General features: G+C 53.4%; 1 protein-coding gene across 3 annotated transcripts in view; it reads left to right on the top strand.

Moving 5' to 3' along the window:
* Positions 1-15,000, top strand: part of septin12 (septin 12) — a 49,585-nt gene that overhangs the window by 4,742 nt on the left and 29,843 nt on the right. The window contains exons 2-3 of one of the 3 annotated variants that reach the window (XM_060046041.1): positions 11,702-13,131; positions 13,312-13,351. In XM_060046041.1, the coding sequence (XP_059902024.1) occupies positions 11,702-13,131; positions 13,312-13,351 (1,470 nt within the window). Of the gene's footprint in view, positions 1-11,701; positions 13,352-15,000 lie in introns of all 3 variants that reach the window. The other 2 variants (XM_060046040.1, XM_060046039.1) reach the window with 2 other exon arrangements.

Genomic DNA, 15,000 nt, shown 5'->3' with positions numbered 1-15,000 from the left:
GGGCCCCCCCCCCAGCGTCACTAGAGGTTCTCAGGGCCCCCCAGCGTCACTAGAGGTTCTCAGGGCCCCCCCCCCCAGCGTCACTAGAGGTTCTCAAGGCCCCCCCCCAGCGTCACTAGAGGTTCTCAGGGCCCCCCAGCGTCACTAGAGGTTCTCAGGGCCCCCAGCGTCACTAGAGGTTCTCAGGGCCCCCAGCGTCAGTAGAGGTTCTCAGGGCCCCCAGCGTCACTAGAGGTTCTCAGGGCCCCCCCCCCCAGCGTCACTAGAGGTTCTCAGGGCCCCCAGCGTCACTAGAGGTTCTCAGGGCCCCCAGCATCACTAGAGGTTCTCAGGGCCCCCAGCGTCACTAGAGGTTCTCAGGGCCCCCCCCCCAGCGTCACTAGAGGTTCTCAGGGCCCCCCAGCGTCACTAGAGGTTCTCAGGGCCCCCCAGCGTCACTAGAGGTTCTCAGGGCCCCCCCCCCCAGCGTCACTAGAGGTTCTCAGGGCCCCCAGCGTCACTAGAGGTTCTCAGGGCCCCCCCCCCAGCGTCACTAGAGGTTCTCAGGGCCCCCAGCGTCACTAGAGGTTCTCAGGGCCCCCAGCATCACTAGAGGTTCTCAGGGCCCCCAGCGTCACTAGAGGTTCTCAGGGCCCCCCAGCGTCACTAGAGGTTCTCAGGGCCCCCCAGCGTCACTAGAGGTTCTCAGGGCCCCCAGCGTCACTAGAGGTTCTCAGGGCCCCCCCCCCCAGCGTCACTAGAGGTTCTCAGGGCCCCCAGCGTCACTAGAGGTTCTCAGGGCCCCCCCCCCAGCGTCACTAGAGGTTCTCAGGGCCCCCAGCGTCACTAGAGGTTCTCAGGGCCCCCCCCCAGCGTCACTAGAGGTTCTCAGGGCCCCCAGCGTCACTAGAGGTTCTCAGGGCCCCCAGCGTCACTAGAGGTTCTCAGGGCCCCCCCAGCGTCACTAGAGGTTCTCATGGTGTTCTCATGGATCCACGCGGGTTAGGGTTAGGGTTAGGGTTCAGCCCCCGCCCTGACGCAGTCCCCCTGCATCCCCGCGTTGGGCCGTGTGTGTGTGTGTGTGCGTGTGTTCATCCAACCCACACACACACACACTCACACAAAATGGATGCATGATGATGCAAATTCAGCTTATTATTTATCCTCTCAGATTTCCCCGTTGGGGCTCTGAAACTTTCCACCCATGATTTAAAAGGCCTCCATGATACGTTTGAATCTAAATAATACATCCGTACCTTCATACATACGTACGTGTATACACACATGCCTACATACATACATACATACGTACGTACATGCTAACATCATCCTCATAAGCTGCTAGCAGACACTACACAATATAAAGTTCAGGGTCGATCTTATTTTGTCATTAGAGAATGATATTCAGCAGCATGAATACAGCCTGCCCATGGAAACAAGACAAGAGGTAGTCTTGAAACGTCCTCATGATACCAGACGGCGTTTTGACCCCTTCCTGCGGCAGAGGGTTAGTGTTAGTGTGGTCCAGGCTGTCTCCCGCTGGGGTACATGTCTGCTAGACATCTGAACAGGGCAGGAGGTGCACCGTGTTTATGAGGCCTCAGACACTATGATTATTTGCAATGTTACGACATTGCACATGGGTGCTCGGAATGCACCCTTCCAGATGTGCGTTCAGTAGGGGAAGTGGTCTCATGGGAGAATCTTCTTTGAATTTCCTTTTAATTTCTGAAATGACGTGTGTGTGTGTGTGTGTGTGTGTGTGTGTGTGTGTGTGTGTGTGTGTGTGTGTGTGTGTGTGTGTGTGTGTGTGTGTGCGTGTCCCCACCCGTCTGACCTGTGGTCGGGTCCCCCGTTCCATTCCTTGGTGGAATGCGCCCATCGGGGAGGTGTGGCTCCCTGGGCAGGCCCGGACCCATCTCCTCCCGCACGGCCACAGGCCCTAGGAGCCCCCTCCCCACGGGACACTCACCGGCTCTCTGCTCCTCTAGGATCCTCTTGGTTCCTCTACCACCTCTAGGTTTCTTTAGGTTCCTCTACATCCTCTCTGTTCCTCTAGGTTCCTTTAGGTTCCGCTACATCCTCTCTGTTCCTCTAGGTTCCTCTAGGTTCCTCTACCTCCTCTAGGTTCCTCTAGGTTCCTCTACCTCCTCTAGGTTCCTCTAGGTTCCTCTACCTCCTCTATGTTCCTCTCGGTTCCTTTAGGTTCCTCTAGGTTCCTCATGGTTCCTCTTTGTTCCTCTACCTTCCTATAGGTTCAGATAAACCCCTGTGTGTATTTTATCTTTAATTTAATAGATAAAAGGTCACAACCGTGTTCTTCAGATAAATGTATCTCTACAGCCGGGGGGGTTAAGGAGATAACACACGTTCTTTGACCACACTAACCGATGCACATACCCACACATGCACACAGACACATACACACAGTCACACACAGACACAAGCACACACCCACAGACACCCACAGACACACACACACACACACACACACACACACACACACACACACACACACACACACACACACACACACACACACACACACACACACACACACACACCAGGGCCTGCAGGACCTTCACTGAGAGAGGAGTTGAGGGGCGTTTGGCAGCCCGCCAACCAGTCAACAGCTGCTGGCCCTCTCCCAGTCAAGGAGGGGGGGACACTGGGCTGGGAGGGGGGGACACTGGGCAGGGAGGGGGGGACACTGGGCAGGGAGGGAGAGACACTGGGTGGAGGGGGAGACACTGGCTGGAGGGGGAGACACTGGGTGGAGGGGGAGACACTGGGTGGAGGGGGAGACACTGGGTGGAGGGGGAGACACTGGGTGGAGGGGGAGACACTGGGTGGAGGGGGAGACACTGGGTGGAGGGGGAGACACTGGGTGGAGGGGGAGACACTGGGCTGGAGGGGGAGACACTGGGTGGAGGGGGAGACACTGGGTGGAGGGGGAGACACTGGGTGGAGGGGGAGACACTGGGCTGGGAGAGGGAGACACTGGGTGGAGGGGGAGACACTGGGTGGAGGGGGAGACACTGGGTGGAGGGGGAGACACTGGGTGGAGGGGGGGGACACTGGGTGGAGGGGGAGACACTGGGTGGAGGGGGAGACACTGGGTGGAGGGGGAGACACTGGGCTGGGAGGGGGAGACACTGGGTGGAGGGGGAGACACTGGGCTGGGAGGGGGAGACACTGGGTGGAGGGGGAGACACTGGGTGGAGGGGGAGACACTGGGCTGGGAGGGGGAGACACTGGGTGGAGGGGGAGACACTGGGTGGAGGGGGAGACACTGGGTGGAGGGGGAGACACTGGGTGGAGGGGAGACACTGGGTGGAGGGGGAGACACTGGGCAGGGAGGGGGGGGACACTGTGGTGTTGTGTTGTGGTGTGTTGTGTCGTGTTGTGGTTGTGTTGTGGTGGTGTTGTGTTGTGTCGTGTTGTGGTGGTGTTGTGTTGTGGTGGTGTTGTGTTGTGTCGTGTTGTTGTGGTGTCGTGTTGTGGTGGTGTTGTGTTGTGGTGGTGTTGTGTTGTGTTGTGTTGTGGTGGTGTTGTGTTGTGGTGTGGTGTGGTGGTGTTGTGTTGTGTTGTGTTGTGGTGGTGTTGTGTCGTGTTGTGGTGTGTTGTGGTGGTGTTGTGTTGTGTCGTGTTGTGGTGGTGTTGTGTTGTGGTGGTGTTGTGTTGTGGTGGTGTTGTGTTGTGGTGGTGTTGTGTTGTGGTGGTGTTGTGTTGTGTCGTGTTGTGGTGTGTTGTGGTGGTGTTGTGTTGTGTTGTGTTGTGGTGGTGTTGTGTTGTGGTGGTGTTGTGTTGTGGTGGTGTTGTGTTGTGTTGTGTTGTGGTGGTGTTGTGTTGTGTTGTGTTGTGGTGGTGTTGTGTTGTGGTGGTGTTGTGTTGTGTTGTGGTGGTGTTGTGTTGTGTTGTGGTGTGTTGTGTCGTGTTGTGGTGGTGGTGTGTTGTGGTGGTGTTGTGTTGTGGTGGTGTTGTGTTGTGGTGGTGTTGTGTTGTGGTGGTGTTGTGTTGTGTTGTGGTGGTGTTGTGTTGTGTTGTGTTGTGGTGGTGTTGTGTTGTGGTGGTGTTGTGTTGTGGTGGTGTTGTGTTGTGGTGGTGTTGTGTTGTGGTGGTGTTGTGTTGTGGTGTGTTGTGGTGTGTTGTGGTGGTGTCGTGTTGTTGTGGTGTTGTGTTGTGGTGGTGTTGTGTTGTGTCGTGTTGTGGTGGTGTTGTGGTGGTGTTGTGTTGTGGTGGTGTTGTGTTGTGTTGTGGTGGTGTTGTGTTGTGTTGTGTTGTGGTGGTGTTGTGTTGTGGTGGTGTTGTGTTGTGGTGGTGTTGTGTTGTGGTGGTGTTGTGTTGTGGTGGTGTTGTGTTGTGTTGTGGTGTGTTGTGGTGTGTTGTGGTGGTGTTGTGTTGTGGTGGTGTTGTGTTGTGGTGGTGTTGTGTTGTGTTGTGGTGGTGTTGTGTTGTGTTGTGTTGTGGTGGTGTTGTGTTGTGGTGGTGTTGTGTTGTGGTGGTGTTGTGTTGTGGTGGTGTTGTGTTGTGGTGGTGTTGTGTTGTGTTGTGGTGTGGTGGTGTTGTGTTGTGTCGTGTTGTGGTGGTGTTGTGTTGTGGTGGTGTTGTGTTGTGGTGGTGTTGTGTTGTGGTGGTGTTGTGTTGTGGTTGTGTTGTGGTGGTGTTGTGTTGTGGTGGTGTTGTGTTGTGTTGTGTTGTGTTGTGTTGTGTTGTGGTGTGGTGTGGTGTGGTGTTGTGTTGTGGTGGTGTTGTGTTGTGTTGTGTTGTGTTGTGTCGTGTTGTGGTGGTGGTGTGTTGTGTCGTGTTGTGTTGTGTTGTGTCGTGTTGTGGTGGTGTTGTGTTGTGTTGTGGTGGTGTTGTGTTGTGGTGGTGTTGTGTTGTGTTGTGGTGGTGTTGTGTTGTGGTGGTGTTGTGTTGTGGTGGTGTTGTGTTGTGGTGGTGTTGTGTTGTGTTGTGTCGTGTTGTGTTGTGTTGTGTTGTTGTGTTGTGGTGGTGGTGTTGTGTTGTGGTGGTGTTGTGGTGTGTTGTGGTGGTGTTGTGTTGTGTTGTGGTGGTGTTGTGTTGTGGTGGTGTTGTGTTGTGGTGGTGTTGTGTTGTGTTGTGGTGGTGTTGTGTTGTGTTGTGTTGTGTTGTTGTGTTGTGGTGGTGTTGTGTTGTGGTGGTGTTGTGTTGTGGTGGTGTTGTGTTGTGGTGGTGTTGTGTTGTGTTGTGTCGTGTTGTGGTGGTGTTGTGTTGTGGTGGTGTTGTGTTGTGGTGGTGTTGTGTTGTGTTGTTGTGTTGTGGTGGTGTTGTGTTGTGTTGTGGTGGTGTGTTGTGGTGGTGTTGTGTTGTGTTGTTGTGTTGTGGTGGTGTTGTGTTGTGTTGTGGTGGTGTTGTGTTGTGTTGTGTTGTGTTGTTGTGTTGTGGTGGTGTTGTGTTGTGGTGGTGTTGTGTTGTGGTGGTGTTGTGTTGTGTCGTGTTGTGGTGTGGTGTGGTGTGGTGTTGTGTTGTGTTGTGTTGTGGTGGTGTTGTGTTGTGTCGTGTTGTGGTGGTGTTGTGTTGTGTTGTGTTGTGTTGTGGTGGTGTTGTGTTGTGTCGTGTTGTGGTGGTGTTGTGTTGTGGTGGTGTTGTGTTGTGGTGGTGTTGTGTTGTGTTGTGTTGTGTCGTGTTGTGGTGGTGTTGTGTTGTGTCGTGTTGTGGTGGTGTTGTGTTGTGTCGTGTTGTGGTGTGGTGTGGTGTTGTGTTGTGTTGTGTTGTGTTGTGGTGGTGTTGTGTTGTGTCGTGTTGTGGTGGTGTTGTGTTGTGGTGGTGTTGTGTTGTGGTGGTGTTGTGTTGTGTTGTGTTGTGTCGTGTTGTGGTGGTGTTGTGGTGGTGTTGTGGTGGTGTTGTGTTGTGGTGGTGTTGTGTTGTGGTGGTGTTGTGTTGTGTTGTTGTGTTGTGGTGGTGTTGTGTTGTGTTGTGGTGGTGTTGTGTTGTGGTGGTGTTGTGTTGTGTTGTTGTGTTGTGGTGGTGTTGTGTTGTGGTGGTGTTGTGTTGTGTTGTGTTGTTGTGTTGTGGTGGTGTTGTGGTGTTGTGTTGTGGTGTTGTGTTGTGGTGGTGTTGTGTTGTGTTGTGGTGGTGTGTTGTGGTGGTGTTGTGTTGTGTTGTTGTGTTGTGGTGGTGTTGTGTTGTGTTGTGGTGGTGTTGTGTTGTGTTGTGTTGTGTTGTTGTGTTGTGGTGGTGTTGTGTTGTGGTGGTGTTGTGTTGTGGTGGTGTTGTGTTGTGTCGTGTTGTGGTGTGGTGTGGTGTGGTGTTGTGTTGTGTTGTGTTGTGGTGGTGTTGTGTTGTGTCGTGTTGTGGTGGTGTTGTGTTGTGTTGTGTTGTGGTGGTGTTGTGTTGTGTCGTGTTGTGGTGGTGTTGTGTTGTGGTGGTGTTGTGTTGTGGTGGTGTTGTGTTGTGGTGGTGTTGTGTTGTGGTGGTGTTGTGTTGTGTTGTGTTGTGTCGTGTTGTGGTGGTGTTGTGTTGTGTCGTGTTGTGGTGGTGTTGTGTTGTGGTGGTGTTGTGTTGTGTTGTGTTGTGTCGTGTTGTGGTGGTGTCGTGTTGTGGTGGTGTTGTGTTGTGGTGGTGTTGTGTTGTGGTGGTGTTGTGTTGTGGTGGTGTTGTGTTGTGTTGTGTTGTGTCGTGTTGTGGTGGTGTTGTGTTGTGTCGTGTTGTGGTGGTGTTGTGTTGTGTCGTGTTGTGGTGTGGTGTGGTGTTGTGTTGTGTTGTGTTGTGGTGGTGTTGTGTTGTGTCGTGTTGTGGTGGTGTTGTGTTGTGGTGGTGTTGTGTTGTGGTGGTGTTGTGTTGTGTTGTGTTGTGTCGTGTTGTGGTGGTGTTGTGGTGGTGTTGTGGTGGTGTTGTGTTGTGGTGGTGTTGTGTTGTGGTGGTGTTGTGTTGTGTTGTTGTGTTGTGGTGGTGTTGTGTTGTGTTGTGGTGGTGTTGTGTTGTGGTGGTGTTGTGTTGTGTTGTTGTGTTGTGGTGGTGTTGTGTTGTGTTGTGGTGGTGTTGTGTTGTGTTGTGTTGTTGTGTTGTGGTGGTGTTGTGGTGTTGTGTTGTGGTGGTGTTGTGTTGTGTTGTGGTGGTGTTGTGTTGTGGTGGTGTTGTGTTGTGTTGTGTTGTGGTGGTGTTGTGGTGTTGTGTTGTGGTGGTGTTGTGTTGTGTTGTGTTGTGGTGGTGTTGTGTTGTGGTGGTGTTGTGTTGTGTTGTGTTGTGGTGTTGTTGTGGTGTTGTGTTGTGGTGGTGTTGTGTTGTGTTGTGTTGTGGTGGTGTTGTGTTGTGGTGGTGTTGTGTCGTGTTGTGTTGTGTTGTGGTGTGTGGTGTTGTGTTGTGGTGGTGTTGTGTTGTGGTGGTGTTGTGTTGTGGTGGTGTTGTGTTGTGTCGTGTTGTGGTGGTGTTGTGTTGTGTCGTGTTGTGTTGTGGTGGTGTTGTGTTGTGTCGTGTTGTGGTGGTGTTGTGTTGTGGTGGTGTTGTGTTGTGTTGTGGTGTGTTGTGGTGGTGTTGTGTTGTGGTGTTGTGTTGTGGTGTTGTGGTGGTGTCGTGTTGTGGTGTTGTGTTGTGTTGTGTCGTGTTGTGGTGGTGTTGTGTTGTGTTGTGTTGTTGTGGTGTCGTGTTGTGTTGTGGTGGTGTTGTGTTGTGGTGGTGTTGTGTTGTGGTGTTGTGTTGTGGTGTTGTGGTGGTGTCGTGTTGTGGTGTTGTGTTGTGTTGTGTTGTGTTGTTGTGTTGTGGTGGTGTTGTGTTGTGGTGGTGTTGTGTTGTGGTGGTGTTGTGTTGTGTCGTGTTGTGGTGGTGTTGTGTTGTGTTGTGTTGTGTTGTGGTGGTGTTGTGTTGTGTCGTGTTGTGGTGGTGTTGTGTTGTGGTGGTGTTGTGTTGTGGTGTTGTGTTGTGGTGTTGTGGTGGTGTCGTGTTGTGGTGTTGTGTTGTGTTGTGTCGTGTTGTGGTGGTGTTGTGTTGTGGTGGTGTTGTGTTGTGGTGGTGTTGTGTTGTGGTGGTGTTGTGTTGTGGTGTTGTGTTGTGGTGTTGTGGTGGTGTCGTGTTGTGGTGTTGTGTTGTGTTGTGTCGTGTTGTGGTGGTGTTGTGTTGTGTTGTGTTGTTGTGGTGTTGTGTTGTTGTCCTCGTTCCTCACAGAAAGGCTTGGTTGTGTCTTGTTGTCTTTTTTATTTGAGAAAAATCCCTTTACGAAATAGACAAATATGGACACATATTAAAGATAATATCTAATAATATAATCCAATAATAAGACTAAATAATACAATAAAAGAAACAAAAATAAAACAAAACATTTTGCCATTTTTGTTGTAGAACAAAGTTCACCTGAAACGTGTTTCAGTTCCTTTCGGGAGGAGGATGTGTCGTTCTTTGATCTCATACTTTGATGTTGAGGATAAAAAGATGTTCAAACTTCCTTTCAACTCCTACGGTGCCCTGAACAACCGGTCTCTCTGGAGAGGACTCTTAATCTAAGTGCAGCCGATGATTTGGTCATATTAAATAAATCCCATAAAACTATGGCTGGGTTCTCCCCAGAGAAGGGGAACACAGCCGTCCCCCAGAGCAGAGCCGGCCCCCAACAGCCCCCCGCCCTGTGGGGAGGGGGCTCGACCAGATCACCAGCCGCTGGGTGGGATTACCAAGCAGCAGAGGAGAGCAGAACTCAGACACACACCAGCACATACCTGGAAGTTAAGCTCACCACACAGACATGCAGACCATAATTATTATCCTGGTGTTAGACAAGATGCCAGCGCCCTGATACGACAGCCTGCTTATCTGCTCACTGGTGTGTGTGTGTGTGTGTGTGTGTGTGTGTGTGTGTGTGTGTGTGTGTGTGTGTGTGTGTGTGTGTGTGTGTGTGTGTGTGTGTGTGTGTGTGTGTGTGTGTGTGTGTGTGTGTGTGTGTGGTGAAATGTAATGTTTTGGGAAATGTCTGTTTTGAGCACCTTTCCCGTTCGTCTTTCAGAGGCTAGCCGCAAGCTATCCCAGTCGTAGTTCAGAGGGTATGGGAGTTGTAGTTCAGAGGGTCTTGGTGTTGTAGTTCACAGGGTCTGGGTGTTGTAGTTCACAGGGTCAGGGTGTTGTAGTTCACAGGGTCTGGGTGTTGTAGTTCACAGGGTCTGGGTGTTGTAGTTCACAGGGTCTGGGTGTTGTAGTTCACAGGGTCTGGGTGTTGTAGTTCAGAGGGTCTGGGTGTTGTAGTTCACAGGGTCTGGGTGTTGTAGTTCACAGGTTCTGGGTGTTGTAGTTCACAGGGTCTGGGTGTTGTAGTTCACAGGGTCTGGGAGTTGTAGTGCACAGGGTCTGGGTGTTGTAGTTCACAGGGTCTGGGTGTTGTAGTTCACAGGGTCTGGGGGTTGTAGTTCAGAGGGTCTGGGGGTTGTAGTTTACAGGGTCTTGGTGTTGTAATTCACAGGGTCTGGGTGTTGTAGTTCACAGGGTCTGGGGGTTGTAGTTCACAGGATCTGGGGGTTGTGGTTCCCTCAGTGGACAGACGAGCCCTGGCCCTCGTCCTCCTCCAGCCCTGCGTCCTCCTCCAGCCCTGCTTCCTCCATTGTTCCTTCTGGGGAAAAGTATTTTCATCTTGTAACCCGACACCCCGGCGGCCTCGGCAGACTCATACTCATACCTCAATCACTTCTTTGTGTATCGAGAAGGGTGTGTGTGTGTGTGTGTGTGTGTGTGTGTGTGTGTGTGTGTGTGTGTGTGTGTGTGTGTGTGTGTGTGTGTGTGTGTGTGTGTGTGTGTGTGTGTGTGTGTGTGTGTGTGTGTGTGGAGGAAGCTACAATAGTTCCCATACAAAGGCAAAGTTCGCCGGAGACGATATTGTACAGAAAAACTTTCTTACAGAAAGTAAGAAAGAAATGTCTCAATTGATTTATCTTTACATTTCTTAAAGATAAACCAACCGATACATGGTTGCTAGCTGTCCATTACCTTTAGATGTGTAGGAACAGTTTAGTATGTTAGTTAGTGGTATTACCTAGTAGATGATTAAGATATGTAGAAACAGGGCAGTATGTTAGTAGTATTAGTTAGTATGGATGATTTAGATAGTAACAGGTTAGTATGTTAGTTATTAGTATTAGTTAGTATGGATGATTTAGATGGTAACATGTTAGTATGTTAGTTATCAGTATTAGTTAGTATGGATGATTAAGACAGAAACAGGTTAGCATTTTAGTTAGTATTATTAGTTAGTATGGATAATTAAGATTGGAACAGGTTAGTATTTTAGTTAGTATTATTAGTTAGTCTGGATGATTAAGATTGGAAAAGGTTAGTATGTTAGTTAGTAGTATTAGTTAGTCTGGATGATCAACATATTGACTCTTGATATCTTAATTTTCCATATGATGATTAAGATCTCAAAAGTCAATATGTTGGAATTTTTGCTTGAAGAGATATCGTTTGCTTGATGTAATGTCTTCTATATTTGATTTGATGGGGGGGTTCTTTGGTGATGATGTTTGGTCATGATTGAACAGTATCATCTAAAAAAAGTCATGCTCATAAAGTTCATAAAGACAGTGAAGGCTGTGTTCAACCCTACAGTCAGAAGGTTGAATGACACCCTGATGTTCAGTAACCCTAACCCTAACCAAGTTCATAAAGACAGTGAAGGCTGTGTTCAACCCTACAGTCAGAAGTTCGAATGACACCCTGATGTTCAGTAACCCTAACCCTAACCCTAACCAAGTTCATAAAGACAGTGAAGGCTGTGTTCAACCCTACAGTCAGAAGGTCGAATGACACCCTGATGTTCAGTAACCCTAACCCTAACCCTAACCAAGTTCATAAAGACAGTGAAGGCTGTGTTCAACCCTACAGTCAGAAGGTCGTTGACACCCTGGTATTCAGTGCACTGGTTTTAAAGGAGAGGCTCTTTAACCAATGAACAATTAGCTAGTCTAAGGCCCTTTAACAAATAACAATTAGCTAGTCAGAGGCTCCTTAACCAATGAACAATTAGCTAGTCTAAAGCCCTTTAACCAATGAACAATTTGCTAGTCAGAGGCTCCTTAACCAATGAACAATTAGCTAGTCAGAGGCTCCTTAACCAATGAACAATTAGCTAGTCAGAGGCTCCTTAACCAATGAACAATTAGCTAGTCAAAGGCTCTTTAACCAATGAACAATTAGCTAGTCAGAGGCTCCTTAACCAATGAACAATTAGCTAGTCAGAGGCTCCTTAACCAATGAACAATTAGCTACGGGGCCCCTCTGCTCTAGACGAGGGCCCCTCTGCTCTAGACGGGGGCCCTTCTGCTCTAGACGAGGGCCCCTCTGCTCTAGACGGGGGCCCCTCTGCTCTAGACGAGGGCCCCTCTGCTCTAGACGAGGGCCCCTCTGCTCTAGACGAGGGCCCCTCTGCTCTAGACGGGGGCCCCTCTGCTCTAGACGGGGGCCCCTCTGCTCTAGACGGGGGCCCCTCTGCTCTAGACGAGGGCCCCTCTGCTCTAGACGGGGGCCCCTCTGCTCTAGACGGGGGCCCCTCTGCTCTAGACGGGGGCCCCTCTGCTCTGCTGAGGCAGAGCCTTCGACGCTGAGTTGAGGGTCAGGACGTGGGCTCTCTGAAGTACGGCAGCGTTCCCTTAAAGGGCCTACGTCCTGCCCCCAGGTGGGGGTGAGTAGCTGGTAGAAGCCGGTTGGCGCAGGGAAGAAGCTCCGCTTTAAGAGGAAACCCGCTGGGCCAGAACCTTGTTCTTACCGTGACTCTGTGTCTCCACAGCGCTCAAGAGGTCCTTTGACATCGACGATGAGGAGGACATCCCCAGCTTCTCCTCTGGCTGCCCCAGCGCCCCCCCCATGCCCCCCCCGTCCTCCTCCCATCTCCTCCTGAGCCACAACAGGACCCAGGAGGGACGGGGAGCCACGCAGCCGCCGGCCTCGTCGGACCTGCACCCCCACAGCCCGTTCCTCTCCCAGCGGGGGGGCCTGAAGTCGCGCTCCGTCAGCAGCAGCCTCTCCTTCAGCCACGGGAACAAGCCCGCCTTCAGAAAGAACGGGGGGGGCGGGGTCACCAGGGCCGCCTCCTTCCAGAACCGCTTCCACCCCAACGGCTACTACTCCTCCCTGTCGGGCCCCGGCAGCGACAACGACAGCCTCCACAGCTCCTCCTCCAGCCTGGAGGGGCCCCCCGCCTCCGCGGCGAGGTACGGCGGGGGGGAGTACCAGCACCTCATGGTCCAGGGGGGTGCACTGGGGGGTGCACTGGGGGGTGCACTGGGGGGTGCACTGGGGGGTGCACTGGGGGGTGCCCCGGGGTCCGACGGCCACCAGAAGAGCTCCTCCCACGGGGGCGTGTTCCTCTCTGAGGACGCTCTCAGGGGCGGGGCTCCGGAGCTCCGGGGCGGGGCTCCAGAGCTCCGGGGCGGGGCTCCGGAGCTCAGGGGCGGGGCTCCAGAGCTCAGGGGCGGGGCTCCAGAGCTCAGGGGCGGGGTGGATGGGCAGAGAGAGGGGGTGCCTCTGGGATTAGGGTTTGCCAATAGCAACGCCGGCTGGAGCGGCCGCCCGCTCTACGGCGGCGGGGCGGAGCTCCACTCCGGCTCCGCCCAGCAGAGCCGCCGGCTCCAGCAGCACGGGGGCCCTGGGGGCCCCCAGGGCCCGCAGCCCCCCAGGGCCAGAGAGCCCCCGCGCCTCAACAAGTTCCCCCTGGATCTGGAGAACCTCACCATGAACACCACCCCCAAGCCCCCGCCTCGGGGCGCAGCCAGCCCCCCCCAGCCCTCCCCCGGCCCCCCCCAGCCCTCCTCCGGCCCCCCCCAGACCTCCCTCAGCCCCTCCCTCTTCCCCTCCCCCCTCAGCGGCGTGGAGAGGACCCCCTCCCCGCCCGGCCTCCCCCACCTCCCCCCTTCCTCCCCCAGGGGCTCCCTCCCGGTCCCAGGGGCCAGCCGCTCCCCGCCCCCCCCCGCCCAGACCCCCCTGCTCCCCGGGCCCCAGGCGGTCCACGGTGGGGGTCCCGGGGCGGCGAGGAGGCTGGGGGAGGAGCCTCAGGGCCGCGCCCCAAACAGCGTTGGCTCCGTCCTGCGGAGGATCGCCTCCTTCTCCCACGGCCCCCCGCCGGACGGCAGCGGGGGCCCGGCGGGGGGGAGCCCCAAGCCCCGCAGGGCCCCCGGCGGGACCAGGGACGGGGCCCCCGGCGGGACCAGGGACGGGGCCAGGTACGGGGCCCCCGGCGGGACCAGGGACGGGGCCCCCGGCGGGGCCAGGGACGGGGCCCCCGCCGGGACCAGGGACAGGACCAGGGATGGGGCCCCCGGCGGGACCAGGGACGGAGCCCCCGGCGGGACCAGGGACGGGACCAGGGACGGGGCCCCCGGCGGGACCAGGGACGGGGTCCTGTCGCCGGCCCCCCTGCAGAGCGAGAGGAACCTGGAAGGTAAACACGACAACACCTTCACTCAATATCACCGCAGAACCTTGACCCCTCCTCGGGGACGGAGGATGAACACTGACATGGTGGAACGGTGAGGTGACGCACAGCAGCACCAGGGAGTGGCGGACGTCAGGGTCTGGTCACATAGTCACCACACAGCAGTACCAGTGAAGGGTCACCACACAGCAGTACCAGTGAAGAGTCACTGGTACTGCTGTATGGTGACTCTTCACTGGTACTGGTGACCCTTCACTGGCACAGCAGTACCAGTGAAGAGACACCATACAGCAGTGCCAGTGACTCTTCACTGGTACAGCAGTACCAGTGACTCTTCACTGGTACTGCTGTACCAGTGAAGAGTCACTGGCACTGCTGTATGGTGTCTCTTCACTGGTACTGGTGACTCTTCACTGGTACAGCAGTACCAGTGACTCTTCACTGGTACTGCTGTATGGTGACTCTTCACTGGTACTGGTGACTTTTCACTGGTACAGCAGTACCAGTGAAGGGCCACTGGTACTGCTGTATGGTGACTCTTCAGTGGTACAGCAGTACCAGTGAAAAGTCACTGCCTGATGGTCTAAAATGTATAATCTGGTCATTTATTTGAAGTTAGGATCTGATAAAGACTAATGAAGTGACTTTTATTTGTACAGGATTGTACTTTATTTTGATGATTCCGATTTCATTCATAAAGTAGTGAATGCACCAGTACAGACTTCACCCTCATGTGTGAGGTCTGTACACCAAGCAGAATATCATAACGTCTACATCTTGGTACACTAGTTATTACCCTGGAAGTAGTTATTAGCTGTTCTATGATACCATTAAGTATGATTCGATCCATTACTGTGGGGGTGATCAACAGAGCCAAGCTTTAATCCTGCTGCTAAACACTGGGTAACAACAGCTAATCCAGCAGCCATGGCTAAATGATTGTTTTGCTTTCACTTCAAAGCTCCCATAAAAACCCTCATTGACAACAAAAGAGTGGCCTGGGGGTCCTTCCTCTCCCCCTTCCTCCCTTCCTCCTCCTCCCTTCTGAGGGGGAGGAAGAGGAGAACAGGCCCGCGCAGGGTGAAGGAGGAAGGCAGAGAAAGCTAGCCGTCGCTAACGCTAACAAGAGTCAGGGAGGAGAATCGTTCTGAACCACAGCATGTCAAATTATACTGATCTTAAGTTTCTTATTGCGAGAATCATGTTGGCTGGAAAATCGAACAAAAAGGGATTTATTCCCGATGACCTTAAAATTCTGGCTGAATCTGCCTTTATTGGTTTCAAAAGTCCTCCATTATTTCTAATCTTTTTAACTCTCCCCTCTCCCCCCCCCCCCCCCCCCCCGTGACTCTGGGTGAAGCAGTCATGCTGAGGCCTGTTTCAGAGCCCCACCCCCCCTCTGTTCGCTAATGACAGTGGGTGTGAGAGGGATTCCTCTCCTGTCTCCAGATCGCCTCAGCATTCAGCTGCATTCAGCTGCATTCTGGGATTCAAGGGATTGGTCATTCCGGGTGTTTCTGTGTGTATGTTTTGTGTGTGTGTGTTTGCATGTGTGCGTGTGCGTGTGTGGGAGGTGTAAGCCTATGACATCACGTGAGAACTGGTCCCTGGTCCCACAACGGGTCTGTTCGCTTCTCTCGCTTGTTTTCCTGTGG

This window comes from Gadus macrocephalus, chromosome 2 (genome assembly GCF_031168955.1).
Source record: "Gadus macrocephalus chromosome 2, ASM3116895v1".
In the NCBI taxonomy this organism is placed as follows: Eukaryota; Metazoa; Chordata; class Actinopteri; order Gadiformes; family Gadidae; genus Gadus; species Gadus macrocephalus.
This window is presented reverse-complemented; position numbering and strand designations above follow the sequence as displayed.